We start from the raw sequence: 15,002 nt of genomic DNA, 5'->3' as shown, positions 1-15,002 counted from the left end.
AGTGTCTCACCAAACTCACTGCAAAAGATTTCTTCCATGTCCAACCTAAATCGACTCTCCTTCAGTTTCAAATCATTGCCCATTGGTCGATCACTACAGGTAAAAAAATCTGTCCTTATCTTTCTTATAACCCCCCTTTATGTACTAGAAGGCTGCTTTAAATCGTCCCCAGAACCTTCTCATCTCCGGGCTGAAGAGCTCCAACTCTTAGTGTTCGTAGGAGAGATTATCCGTCCCTCTGGGCATCTTTGTTGCCTCCTCTGGATTCACTCCAGAAGATCGCTCTTCCGGAGAAGGGGTGTCGAGGTCACGGCTCCAAGGAGGAAGGAACCCGGTACTGTGCCCTCGGGCCAGGGGCAGGTGCGGGGGCGGTGACAGGAGCAGGGGGAGATGCGAGACAGAGGTAGATGCGGGGGCAAAGGCGGGATCACTTATCCTCCGCCACCGCCCCCTCCCGGCCGGGCAGCGGCGCGGGGCGGGGCCGGCCGCTCCTCTGCCCGCCCTCGGCGGCCCCGGCGCCGGCGTCTTTGTGCCGCCTGCCCCAGCAACCGATCGTCTCTACCTTGCCTCGCCCCGACCCTGCTTCGCTCGGCTCCGGCCGCCGACGCTGCCGCTGAGGGGATCAGCGGGTCAGCCCGCCCTCGCCCTGCTGCGGGGCTTCCCCGCCTCCCACTCCGCCCCATCGCCGCTCTACTCCGCCTCGTCCCTCTGCCCCCGGTGCGGGTCACTCGCGGCCGCCTCCCCCGGCTGCCTGTGAGCTCGCCGTGCGCGCTGCCGCCCGGAGCTCCCCCGCCGTCGGGGATGGCGCGGCTGGCAGCGCCCGTGCACGCCTGAGGCGGAGGGGCGAGCTCGCCGCCGCCGCGGGAGGAGGAGGAAAAGGAGGAGGAGGAGGAGAGATGAAGCACTTCCACCCTGGAGTCGCGCTGCTGCTCTCGCTGCTGTGGGAGGTGAGGTGGGCCGTGGGGGGAGCGCTGCCCTGCCCAGCGGCGGCTGCGGCAGCCCCGGGTTCATCCCGCGGGGGTCCGCCATCGGTCGCGACCTGGAACTGCGCGGCTGGCGGAGGGGAGCTGCAGCCCGCACCCAGCCGGGGGGGATGCGCGGGAGGTGATTTATTTTGGGGTTAATGTCTTTGACGGAACGGGCTTGGCTCCACAGGCAGTGCGCGGTCAGGAGTGCGGGGAAGCTGCGGGGCCGGGCTGGGCGAGACCCGGCGCGGCTGCGGGTGCGGTGGTCACGGGCGTTCGCGGCGGCCGGGCTCGCCGAGTGTCTGGGGTCTTACTGCTGGAGCAGAGGAAGATTATCCGCGGTGTGATGGAGCAGAGTAACACGGGACCCATACGCAGGGGCACAAGCTGCTGGAAGCTGGCCATTCCCAGCAGACTGGCAGACTGTCCAGGGGACGCAAAGCCTGCGCCAGTAAGTAAGGGTTAGACGGAAGGCACATCCCTTATTTTCATTATTCTCTTATTTTCATTTCGTGGACAGAGTGTCCATTGCGAGGTAGGTAGAGGTGCAGCGGCATCAGCTCACGAGGAGCCGTGGCGGCACCGTGCAGTGTGGTTAAACTTCTGGGAAAACCTGGATAGCGCAGCTTTCGTACTTACAACAACCAAACAAACAGCAGTGAATTAGGAGCTTTCATTAATTGGAGGGGGGATTTGTGCCACGCAGTTCTAGACGCATGGAATAGTTTGGATTGGAAGACACCTTAAAGATCGTCTAGTTTAAACCTCCCTCCCGTGGGCTGGGATGACCCTGGATCAGGGCTTGGGAAAGCATCTTTTTTTTTTTTTTTTTTTTTTTTGCAGCGGGTGGATGGGCAGATGTTTTCTGGGGATGAGCTGTCTCTTGTTCTGTGGTTTAACCTTGGGGTTGGGGATGGGCAGGGGGGCAGCAGTAGACCCCTGAGACAGACCCGTGCGGGCACGCTGCCATGTGCAGCTCCCGGTGACAGGGTTGGCAGCGTGCTGGAGTCATGGCCGGGACACGTGCGGTAGTAGCGTGCCGGGGTGACTTCGGAAACACCCGTGGGCTTGTCTTAGGCACATCTCTGCGTTCATGAAGCCCAGAGGCAATGTAGCTGAAAGTGTGCGAGAGGTCAAAGAGCTGTGCTGCTTCTGTGATAGAGTAGTTTAGACAGGAAATGAATTTTTTTTTTTTTTTAAACGGCATGCCACCAAACCCATATATGGAAACCGGAGTGCTGGGTGTGTAGTTACTGCTTTTGGTAATGGATATAATTCATAAAAATGATGTTTACTACATGTTTATGCCACCTACGTAGATGAATGATTTCTGGTGTGTTGCCCACTGTGCCATCCAGCACCATCCCATTAAAACACTCAAATCAAAATTATTGCTTAATGTAAAGAAGCGTAACTCTTTACAGGTTAATTGATTTGCATCTCTTTCCCCTGGCTGTAAACCTGGCCTTGGTTCTGGCCCTCAACTGCTCTTGACTCCACAGCAGCTCTTCAGAAAGCAGGAATAGCAAAATGTCGATTAAATGAAACAAACACCACCATTTCCCCGAGGGATTGTGTTCATCTGAGACACTGAAAGGTTTCACCCCTCTAGGATCACTTTGATTAGATGTCTCTGTTCTCTTAACGTGTATTCTGCTGAAAAAGATAATTTGTGCCTGAAAAAAGTAATTTGCATAAATCCTCATTGGATCTAGCCAGTGTTGCTGTTATTTAAGCTTTTGTACTGGTTTTAATTGTGGAGTTTCCCCCCCTTTTTTTTCTTTTAATCTAGAATGTTTGTTTTGCCATCTGGTTTTGTGGATTTCTTTTTCTTTCTTGGAAGTTCTTAGGTTGCCTTTTAAAATGAAAATGTGTAAATAAGGCTGTATTCTACATACCCAGAAACAGTTCTGGGAGTTTAAATAACTTAATCAGCAACATCTGGTTGCTTTGAAGGTTTTTGGTGCATGAAACTTTTGATGTCTTCTTCACAAAGTTCTATACTGGATATTATCTGAAAAAAACATTGTTGCAATTGTTTTTAAATCTGTTTGCAGCTCCAACATGATCTTAGTAGTTATTGAACTGAGTGTGAGCTGAGAAATATGGTTTTCATTCATCATTTTGCAAAAGGCTCTGACTGTTACCCAGGTACTGTGGGGAGGAACCCATTTAGTCTGTCAGAGCACTATGCAGTAGTTTACTGATTCCAACTAGGTTTTCTCTGGGTAGATTACCCAAAATACTTGTAAAATGTTTGTGTATTGTAAAACCACTATTTCTGGTTATATTGATGAAAGGAATGAACTTCTTCACAATTAAGTATACATCAAGTTCATGGTGGGTGTGATGTGGGGAATGTGTGTGTTTATGGCTTTCAGGCTGAAGCCTAGTCAGTAGCTAGCTGTGGCAGTCTCCCACGAGGAAGTGAAGGTTTGCTGCTCCTGATGTAAAGGCAGAAGATGCAGAAGAGGGGCTTGAGCGGCAGGAGCTTCCATGTGCTGGTGGGTGGTTTCATGAAAGTGACTAAAAGCATCAACATCGAAGCAGGATTTAAACATAAGAAATTGCTGGCTCTTGGTGCTAAAATGCCTCTCCTTGTTCTAGACAAGCTTGAGATGTGCTAACTACAGAAACAGCCAGAGCACCCAGATGGTGGGAGAGGGGGACTAATTTTGAGTTTTCTTGTGTGATGAGGGTTTTTTCACTGCAATCACAAAGACCATGGTGGAAGAAAAATCTCTGACCCCAGGACCCAGGAAGCTTTGCTCTGAGAAGACATTATTAAGGGAGAAAAGCTAAAGATGTCATGTGTTTTGCTCATTACTTAATTGCGGTTGAACAGTTTAACAAGTAAGGTAAAATGAGGTGGACAATTTGACAGGTAATTTTGGTTCTCGAAGGAAGAAATGAAGACTATTGAATCTTTATCTGTCTCTTTCAAATTAATTTGACTACTTGGAGATAGCAGTGTGCTATTAACTGCAGTTGGTTGAAATGCCCTTTTTCACCAGGAGCCTGGATGACTGGTATACCCACAGTACTGACATATATGATTTCTTCACTCAAAAATGACCAGTAGTCTTGCTTGCTAGCTTGGCTAGTGGCTCTGTCAACAGAACTGTGTTTTGTCTCAATTGGCTCTCAGTTTTATGGAAAGATTTGAGGAAGTCCTTGAAGTGATGACTGTTTGGAGTGCATATATCAAGATTTTTTGCTTCTCTTTAATCAGTGATCCCAAGGGCTTTGGTTGTCTGAGCTTAAATGTGACTTTAATGAATAATGGTGTCTTTGGAATGGGGAAAAAAATAAAACTAAACAGGCAGTCCCCCCACCCCCTGATAAAGCAAGTTTTTTTTCAGCCTGAATGAGGGTACCAGTGTCTCTGTGGGGCTTACTTCTCGGATTGAGTGCTTGCTTTCTTTCTCACAAGCTGTAGAAGTGCTGGATGGAGGAGAGCTCAGTAGCTGAAGCTCAGCTCAAGGATGGGGAAGTTGAACAGAGCTCAAGCAGGCCGATAGAGGACCCTATCTGTGCTGCAGTGGTAATAATGGTGTTTTGTTGTTGCTGCTGCAGAGAAGCTTGCTGGGTAACCTCAACTTTCAAAACTGTCAAATAATTTTAGATGCCTAAACCTCTCATTGGCTCCTATGTTGTATCCAGGAGAGTCTAGTGATCAGTAGAGTCCTCTTGTTAATTTGTCAGAAAGATACTATGCAAGAGTCAAGTGCCTTTTTTAAAAAAGATCAAGAAAATGAACATGTCATAGCAATGGCAAAATGTGTTGTCTTGAAATAAAATTCAAATACTCCTGACGGTCTGTCATACAAGATTTGTTTTAGTAAAAGCGAAGTTGGCTGGTACTCCTCAGTTGGTTAACTGCTGTATTGAGCTTTTTAGTATTATTTTTGTAAGTGGGCTTCAACAGGAGACATTTTATCAAATCAGAGAAACCAAAAATTTATGTCCTTCCTGAAGAGGTTTGTTTGTAGTTTTTCTTTGATTGTGTTTTGGGTTTTTTAAATCTTTGTAGAACAAGAATGTTAAGATGAAGAAACCCACCAGTCTTAAAGAAAAAACCTACACATTTTAATCATGGTAGGCACAGGTGGAGTTCAAGAATTTGTGAGGATTATGGGGACTGCTACATCCTCCCCTCCCCCCCTGTTTCTGGTATTTTTTTCTATCCATTAGTGGTCAAGTTTTCCTTTCTATAAAGTACTCTAAGAGTGTATATACCCTTAAATGTACAAATGTGCATGCACACCAGTGTTTTTGTCTTTGTGACGTCCCTCTCTGTGGAATATGGATATTGCCCTGTTGATTTTTTAACTCTTGTGGGGGTTGGGGTGAATAAGGGGAAAAAAATCTATCCCAAAAATTCTGCTACAGAGTTGTTAGTGTAGATGTGGCCACTAACCCTCTCCTCCTTTTTAGTTTTGGTTACATAACAGATTTAGCCGCTTAAACAGTTTGGTGTTTTTTTTCCTTTACCCTTCTACAGCTGGTTGCAAAGCAGCTATTGCATTGCTGAGTGAAGGCAAGAAAGAGCTTTTTTACAATTTATAGTTTGGAGATCCAACTGCTGCTGGCAAGCCTTCCCTGTCTCTTGACAGCAGCGAGATGGGCTGTGATTTCCAGGCGGGAGGATTGAGCTCGCACACTTTTCTCACTTCACTCCTGCTGAGGAGGAGACAGATTCGTGTTGGTTATGGGTAGGGATTGACTGCCATTTGCATCCTCTAAGAGGAAGTGCAAATGGGGTTTTTTGGGCTTGGTTTGTGTGGGGTTTTTTTTTGTTTAAATTAGAAGAAGCATCTGTAAAATCTGTTTGTATTTTTTTATGTTAGTCAAAAATATTTTGCACTTTCTGTTATGCTTTCTTCATAAAAGGGAAGTTGTCTGACTCTCTTTCCTCTTGCTACTTTCCACTCAGCTAATGCAGGTGGCTGAAAGGTTAAACTCAGCCAAAGCAAGCCCTTAGACTTCAGGTGCTCTTTTAAAATGGATCTAGCTAAAATCAATAGAAAAAAGGCCTCAATTGAAACTCTTTTAATACAAATTGATTTTGGTTTTCTCCCCTAAGAAGAGGCTTAGAAAAACTGCAGTGAGTATGCCCATATAGAGGCTTGCTCTGGTCATCAGTGTAGGCTGAATTTACAGGCAGAAACAGATTAATGCTTAAGCTTATGCTACAGAATTTAAAATAAAAATATATTTTAATATTTAAAATATATCTTTCTGGGGCAAGGTGGCTACCAATTTACTTCAAATTTGTTGTGATATAAAAAGCAAAATCCATATGAAAAACCATTACATAAAGCTAGCATATTTTAATTTTTATGTCTGGTTTTTGACAACACTGTGTTGCTTTGTATCCTCAGCAATACAGATGAGTTTGTTTTGCTGAAGGTTTTGTTGAAATCCTGTTAGAGTTTGTTATGGCAAATATAAACTCTCTTTGGGCTAGCAAGAGGCAAAGTCTTTCTAAAAGCTTTTTTGTTTGTTTGCTTTAATAGTTTTTTTTGGGAAATGAATCTTAGGTCTGTCTGAAGTCTGGGGACACAGCCTGGGATCTTGGTCATTAAATAGCAGTTTAAAGACAAGGGAAAGCTAAAGTCTTAAATAGTGGATATTACCACTTTGCTGATACCAGAGCAGTAAGATATGAGATGAAATGCCATGCCTGGTATTTCAGAAGGGCATGAGAGGAGAATCGGGGTTTGTTGAATGCTTTTTTCTTTTTCTTTCTTTTGAGAACCATATATCTTGACAGGTTTCTCACATATTAAATGGAAGAGTTATCACTGCTGAGTTAAAAATGTCTTTCTTCAGAAATGTGTCTTCAAGCTAAATAGGCGTTAGCTACACCTGTGTTATAAATAGTGCAACTAAAAATCTCTTCCTTCTTTCTCAATAACTCAGATTTCAGTCTGGTAAAATTTTTAAAGGAAAGGAACTAGCAAGAGGTGGTTTCTTCTCTGTATCTCATGAAATGAAGGTGTGGGTTGTTGCTGGCAGGGGTGGTCTCTAATCCCTGGTTTTGCCAGCACCTGTAGCTCTAGTGACCCTGGGAACACTAAAGGATCATATCAACCCACTGATGCCATGAGTGACTAAGCCACAAAAAAGGGTTTGGGGGAAAAAAGTGAGAGGGAATAGTTTTCCATTGGTTCAGCAGAGGTTTGTGCCGTGGTATAGCATCATGAAACTTGCTGCAAGGGAGGAGAGAGATGTATGGCTTGGAGCAGGACTGCTCATTTTGGTAGCACACTTCTTGTTTCAATACATTAAGTATCTCCTAATGGGAATTATAAAATCCTTTTGATGGGAAAAGACCTTTAAAGTCATTGAGTCCAATGGTAAACTTAACACAGCTACAGGTAAACTGTGTCCCTAGGTGATGCTGCAGTTGTACTGGAGTGGAAGGCAATCACGGAAACCTTTTCTGTGCTCTACTAGAAGGGGAAACTAGCAGAGTGTGATTTTTTTCCCTTTGCCTGAAAGATGCCATTAGATACTATTCTGGAAAAATTAGTCTTACCATTTTCCCAAATCACCTGCCAAGTGTCTCTCAGAGAAGAAGTGCTCAACCAGACCTCCCCAGCCTTTCCTATCTGTGGGGCAGGAGAGGGTCATGGATGGAGACTGTACTTCTGGGAAAGGTCCAGCATCAGTTGCAACATGGGAGGGACTGTTGTCCTCAAGTCCAGCCAAGGGTAACTACAAACACAGCACTCCTCTGCTGCACCCTTCACTCCACCTCTCTCATTTGGAAGTCTAAAAAAAACCCCAAAACCTTGGACTTTCATTGAAAGTGACTGTGAAGTGATCTGGGCCTTAGTTTCAAAGTTTAGAGGCAGTGGAAGGTGGCCATTTGTGAAGGGTGGTGAAGCAGGGTGATGGGAGTATACCTAGACTCCAGTCCTGGCTGCACAAGAGCCCTCTGTAAGCAGCTCACTGTTTCCAGCTGGAGTAGGAAAGATGCTATATCAGCCGGCTTGGTCTCCCACCTCTGACACTGATAGGCACCAGGCAACTAAAGAGCTGGCAATGGTTTTGAGGATGGATCCTTCCTTCCAAGGTCTTGTGCTGCTGGAGTAAGATGTGAGGGCTGTGGACTCCAGGAATATAGCCAATACCTCTAAAGATTTGTCCTTCTAAGGTAATTACATTTTATCTTTTCTTACGCCTTTCTAGTTACATGCATTCCAGTCTGTTTGGGTCTTCCCTGGGAGTATGAAGAATTGGAGAACCTTGAAATGAAATTAGTAGGAGAGGAATGTGAGCATGTGGGAAGGTGGCAGGGATCTCACTGACAGCAGACTGAAGATGATGGGTAGCACGTGTTATACTTGATGTGAGAGGAGCATTTTGTTGTGCGTGTTCATCTTTTTGGGCCTCAGTCAGTGGCACTAACACCCCAGGGAGCATGATGCTTTTGTAGACCTACTCTGCTTAGCTTGGTCTTGCCACCACTATAGTTACAGTGACAGGCTTGTGCTGCTATGGGGTTAAGAGCAGGTAGTGTGCCTGTGATCCAGAGGGTTTGGTTGTCAATAAATTAGGAGCTCTGTCAGGGAACATATACTAGCAAAGAAAAATAAAACCAGTGGCTGATTTGTAGCAAAGATGAGCTTATTTTGAGTTGCTGCAAACTTGGGGTGTTTTGGCTGGCACAGTTGTGTCTTGCTGCATGCATGTCTGAGAGCTGTAGGTAGACCAACAAAATTCTTCTGTGTGTCCTGTTTGGAGTCTGTTTTTCTTCTTTCTGGACAGGAGGTGCTCCTTGTCTAACCAGAAAAGGCCAGGTGTTTTGGCACAGTCCCTTTAGTATCAACACAGGAGTTTGATATCCAACTGTGCAGCACTGTTTAGACATGGTGATATAACAACAGACAGTGTAAGGGTCTGTACCCGGGGAATTGCTCAGTGTTTTGTTTCTCCCAGTTTTATTAAATCTCTTCACTAAAGTGGATTGAAAACCTGTTAACTTAGTGAATTCTTTTCTGCTTTCCTCATTATATCTGTAAATGTAAATTGTGTCTGTAAATGTGGCGTTTCTCAGTCTGGTTGGTGGGTGACTGTAAGTGCTTCAGCTTTTAATGCAGAAACAAGACAATGATAAGTCAAGCAAGTGTTTTCTTTCATTTCTGCTCCTCGAGGGGGAAAATACATTGCTCACTGCTACAGATAATTCTCTCAATACTGGCGTAAGTGAGATCCAGGAATTCACTGCTGGCTCTCTTACAGTGCAAGTTCCCAGCTCAGGGCCTTATTTCCCTGCTGCAATTGGAACCAGGGGTTTAACCTATTACAGGAAGGGTAGTGGATATAAAAGTCCACCTTCAGTTGTTCAAATGCCATTAAGTTTGGCAGAATCTCAGTCCAAAAGAGAGGATACATGATCTCTGAACACACTGCTTTCAAATGGTCAGATAATTGTCTAGCCTAAAAAAAAAATGGGGGGAGGATGGGTGCGTAAGAAATTTTAAATCTACTTTTGCAAGGTCTGCTTTTCTTTTTCAGGCTGACATAAGATGCTGCTATCTTGAGTGCTGTCTTTCCTATCCCAAACATTTATCAGTAATGATAACCATAATTTTCAATGTTTTGAGCAGCAGTGGTGTAGAGGATCCCTGCTGATCCTGAACTATCAAGCAGTGCTGCCATGATGGGCCGCACCGTGTGCAGTGGGGTTTTGCACCAGGGACCCCAGTTCTGCTCTGATCTGCTTCTTGACTAAAGCAATTCACATCTCTTGGCTGTGATACAGAAATACTAATAGCATATGGGATTAGGTTTAAACTCTTCAGAACTGGGTCATCCTGTAGTTTGAGATAGTGTAAGATAACGTTAGGCTGCTTCATTTTTTTTTTTCTGTAGCTGAAATGATAGTGGTCTCTGTTCCTAAACTTGTGTGCATGCATCCCTGCTGCATATGTTTGCCTGCATATTTCTTAGGATGACCTGTATTTCTAGGGAAGCTAGGGAGCAGAGGAGGCATAAGTGCCTAATAATAGCTAGATACTACAAGTTGCATAATGTTGAGGAAAACCTAAGGCAATTTGTGGCTTTCGCATAATGCCAGCACCATGTAACCAGCTGAACTTAGTGCTGAACTTACAGCGTGGTGATAGAAAAGTGTTTCAGAATCTGCAAGTGATCTGTAGATCTTGGAGCTTCTGTTTTCTGAAATCCAGGTCTTAGATTTGTTTTTTCATGTGCTGTGGATAATACTTCTGATGCTGACTCCTTAAAGCCCAGGGCGATTATTAGCAAGCTGGGTCTCACTACACCCGGTATGTGGCAATTGTCTGGATGGGTATCTGCAGTGTTCCTAGAAGGTGTTGGATGGGATCCTGAAAATGTTGTAGGAGACACATTGGAATATGCCCAAAACCTGCCTGGTGAAACTTCCTGGCGTGCGTATGCTGACCCACACTGCCAGCTCTGTGTGCTTGTATGCCTGTCACAAGGCATCCTGTGGGAACACAATTAGGTTGTAGCTTCACCTGGTTTTCCCTGTGGACAAAAACCATGGGCACAGCTGTGGCACAAAGCCAGGGGGATTTGGATTAAGCTTGTTTTAATTCTGTAGCAATCTTGACTTCCTATTTTTATTAAAGACCTAATCCTGGGCTCCGTCCAAAGGCCATTAAAAGTCAATGGAGACATCCCTCTTGCTTCCAGTGAATGCTGGGACAGGCTGCCTGGAGGATGCTGGGTGCCTTTGGTTTTGCTGTCTCAAACCAGCTTGAGGTGCAAGTGACCTTTGCTCTGTGCAGCTTCTGGAGCCTTGTGGGCAGGGATGGTGGTGTCTTCTCCCAGCTGAAGGTGCACACACTGAAAAGTTTGGTTGCCTTGAAGCAGCTCTTGCTGTAACTCCTCTGTGCACCTGCACTATGCAGCACTATGTCCACCCACGGAGCTGCCAGTGTAGCTCTCCTTGAGGAAGCCGCTACTTAGCCAGCCACGGTCACTGTCCATGTTGCATAAGGAGAAAAGCATCGTAGTCATTATATAAAAGAGATTATGTAACTGGGTAATTTGGTAATCGCCTCTCTGGTGAATGCTAAGAATAGCTTGTGAATATGCATTTATTTCTGTGATAGCCATCCACAGTGATGAAGTGCTTGAAAAAGTGGCTGCTGGGCAGTGGCACAGGGTGAAACACTTGTGCCTGCTCTGTGTGTGTTTGCAGAGACTTCACAGCTCTGTCGCTCCTGTGCTGCTGTGGTTAGACACATCAGCTGCTGTTCCCCTTGCCCCACATTGTGGTGTGACCTGTTCCACAGGTGCAGTGAGGGTATCCAACTGCTTTTGATAAGCCTGTGCCACCTGCCCGTGGCATCCGTACAAGGCTGTGCAATGCATAGGCAGAACAGATGACGGAGGAGGGAACACATGTTGCTTCTCCATGAATTGGGGCCATTTTTGCTTTCTCTTACTTCCCAGAACTATCTGTTTTTCATGCTGAATTTGCCAGTACCCCTTCCCCCCACCCCACCCCAAGAAGTGTCTGGGAGGTGCTGGACAATTTCCAGGATCCTGGTAAGGAGCAAGAAGGCTGATTGCCTGCTTTGAGACAACTGAAAAGACTATGTGTGCTTCAACCCCACTCCTTCTTGCACCTCTGTTCATGGGTTTATTCCTCTCTTGCAGAAGGGAAGGTGATTCGTAAAAAAAAAAAAAATCAGATGCTGCCAAAGCCTGTGAGAGTTCTCTGATGCTAACTGAAGTCAAGGGAGAAACTGTGAAAGAGATGGGTGCTATTCCTTGTAGTCTCTTAGTCCTGAGAAGGCTGTGCAGGGGTGAGCTCAGGATAGCTTGGGAGAAGGCAGGAAGCTGGATGAAGGGCTGTGGCAGGGGAGGAAGTGAGCAAAAGAAACTCTCTGAGCACCAGTAGTTCATTTGGGAACATCAGTCCTGGCTCTGAAAATGTTCCTGCAGTTTTCACATCAGCTTCTGGAGTCTGGATGGCTGCTGGCTTTTTCTTGTGGGTTTAGGGTTATTTTAAATTTTTCTTTTGTGTGATTTCAGTTTGCCTTCCCATTCACTGTCCTGAAGGTACAGTTTGCCACCTTTTCTCATTGCAACAGCTACATCTTCTCTGCCTTGAATTGCTTTTTCAGCTCCTCATCTCTTGCTGCCTGAAGCTCAAGCTCTTTAACCTTATCTTCAAGCTGCCACATAATCCTCTCTCCACCTACGGCTCTGACCTGTTTTCCTCCTCCTCCTCCTCCCAGCCTTGCTCTGGACTGTTGTTCCACCCTTCTTGGCTTGGGATGGCTTTCTTCTCTCTTTTCTGTGTTAATGATTTCATGATTTGCAATAGTTTCCAGTTATCTGGCTGCTGCATTCCTGTTCTCTTTTTAAAATGTTTTTTTTCTGTGCTTTCCTCTTTTATTTCTTTTCTAGGCTTTCTTCAGTTCCATCTATGATTCAGCCCTGGCACAACGACTTCCCACATGGGTTTTGCCTCTCCTGTCATTTCTTTACTTTTCCCTACTTGCAGAAGGAAAGGCTGTACCATCTGCCCTTAAAAGTGCCTTATAAATCCATTTCCCACGTATTGCTGTTAGGTGTTGGATGCAGATTAAAAAAAAAAAAATTAAAATCTTTTTCCCTTGAAAGATTTCCATCCTGTCCCTTTGGCTTGAATATCTGTTTCCTAGCATGTTTTTTTTCTCATTTTTGTATGTTAGGCTAGAAATTTGAGAGTTCAGCTTGCAACTTCACCCAGGAATTCCCTTCGCAGAGTGGGTGATTCCTTGTTGCAGTTGGCTGCCTTGTGTACAGACCCCTTCTCCTTGGTATTTATGCCTTCTCCTTTTAGTAGGATATCAACCCTGGAATATGCTGCTGTCATTGTCAGGGCAAAAGAGTGTTAGGGGAATGTTTTTAATAAACATATGGTTGTTGCTTAATTTAGATGGAAAGTAGGCAGAGGAGACAGCATGCGCAGCACCCTGTGAACTGTAGAGGACAAGGGCAAGCACAAACCATGGATAATATGAAATTGTTTTGATGCCATGTAAATTCTCAGATGCTTAATGGACTTAATTTTTCAGTCTCAAATTACACATCTGGAAAAAGATGTGACTAACTTAATGGACTTAATTTTTCAGTCTCAAATTACACATCTGGAAAAAGATGTGACTAAAGTTGAGAGTTTTTGTGCAAAAGCATGTAAGGTTGTGTTAGAGCTGTTATGGGAGCTTTTGTAATGTGAAAACTGTTTAATTTGCAACTGTACAGATTCATTAATAATCCTATCTGGATTGATAGGCAAGTGTGAAGTAGTGAAAAGAGAAGGAAGCCAAAATTCATGTACTATGTTAACTTTTTAAAACCAGTGAAACTGAAATGGTATCTCATTTGCATCAAGTTTAATGGAAGGTATGTATGTAAACTCCTTCCTAGGATCAAAGAAAAACATTAATTCTTAGTTTCATGCAGATAAGACGGTTCAAGGTGCATAAGTATTGTATAAAAAGGTATGAAAGCAGTTTTTACATTTGGTGCAGAGACGTCATACAAGACTTTGCTTTACTTTTGTCTGCTTTGCCAGTGCCACATGCAGCATGTATAATCTGATTGACTTTACTAGTAATGTTACCTTCCTTGTTCTGAAGCCTCCAGATGCAGGCTTTCACCATGTGGGTTGTTAGTGTGTGACAGAAACCCTGGGGTTCATCTGGAGCATATCAGTCATATTGGATTTGAAGGCAGAACTCTCACTGGTAGGAAGGAGCAGAATGGGCTCCATATTTTGGAGTTTGAACTCCGATCCTAATTGGTCATCTGTTTCCTTTGAAGAAAATAGACTGTGAAGATATTAAATTTCTTATGAAGGTTAAAGTTCAGTTAAATAGATTCAGTTAAAGATATTTCCAAAAGCAAGTCCAATGGAGGAAAAAAGATGAGCAGTGTCTGCAAATATCCTGCTGTTGGGAAGTGCCTGATGGAGCCAAATTAATAACTTTTGAGAAGTTCCCTTTTGAAATGTTCCTGCAGCAAGCTTTTAAAAAAGATCTAGAGAGGCTTGAAAGCAGGAACCCTTTGTAAAAACTCTTTCTGTCGTGGTTTGACATGGAAGTGAATTTTTTCCAGGAAGTTAGGTCAAACCAATCAGTGGTCAGGTTTGGATATTGGCACCTGGAGTGACCATTGAAAGTATGGACACGCCTCTGAGAACACAGGGGGTTAAAAGCAAGAACTCCCAGGAGAACTGTCTCTTTTGGTTCAGAGAGTGCAGGCTCTCCCCTGCCCGGCCTCGGGCTGGGTGGGGGAGGGGAAGCCATGCGGCCTTGTCCAGGTAGGCCGAGGGGGCTGAGGGGCTGGAACCGAGCCAGCTCCTGGATGGAAGGGTGGAGAGAAGTGGAGATGCCTTTGCCCCCCCCAAGAGGGAAAGATACAGAGAGCCTGGCAGCACCTGGAGATTTGCCAGCAGAGGAGAAGGAGAAGGGGGGGGAATGCCCAGCGTAGGCGGCGGAACACCGGACCGAGATATTGGCCGTCCAAGGAGTCTGAACGTTTAACCCTTTCCAGGAAATGAGGGCTTTTTAAAAGTATTACTCCTCCTTGATTTGTAGTGGAAGAGAGATAGTCCGGGAACTGAGATGTTAGAAGAAGAAATATTTAGGTGGGAAGAGATGATGAAGTAGCTTTTGGCTGGACTTTTCTTGTTAGCCATAGACTGAACCAAAATCTCCTGCAATAGAGACTGCATTTTAGGGGGATGCGGTGGTGACCCAGGGAGACCTGTTTCAGCTTCGACAGCACCAGAATGGCGAGAAACGAAGAAAGCTGAAGAGGGAATGGTGATACCCTCTGTCTTCGGGAAGAAGATGAGTCCTGTTTTTGGACCCCTCGGCCCCAGGGGAAAATGGGGGGGACTGTAGTCCCAGGATGAGAAGCTGAACTGTTGTATCTTTGGGTCCGTGGCAAAGCATCCTTAAAGGAGCCCTATGAGCAGTCTGTCCATGCACGGTGGTGAGAGCACTGTGACATGGAAAGGAGAGTGTCACACTG

General features: G+C 45.2%; 1 protein-coding gene across 2 annotated transcripts in view; it reads left to right on the top strand.

The window, feature by feature from the left end:
- The first annotated feature begins 739 nt into the window (after positions 1–739).
- Positions 740–15,002, top strand: part of VOPP1 (VOPP1 WW domain binding protein) — a 63,659-nt gene continuing 49,396 nt past the window's right edge. The window contains exon 1 of one of the 2 annotated variants that reach the window (XM_053934185.1): positions 740–947. In XM_053934185.1, coding sequence (XP_053790160.1) covers positions 897–947 — 51 coding nt within the window. In that variant the 5' untranslated portion in view covers positions 740–896. Of the gene's footprint in view, positions 948–1,092; positions 1,417–15,002 lie in introns of those variants that run through there. The other variant, XM_053934176.1, reaches the window with a different exon arrangement.

This window comes from Vidua chalybeata, chromosome 1 (assembly GCF_026979565.1).
Source record: "Vidua chalybeata isolate OUT-0048 chromosome 1, bVidCha1 merged haplotype, whole genome shotgun sequence".
Classification (NCBI taxonomy): Eukaryota; Metazoa; Chordata; class Aves; order Passeriformes; family Viduidae; genus Vidua; species Vidua chalybeata.
This window is presented reverse-complemented; position numbering and strand designations above follow the sequence as displayed.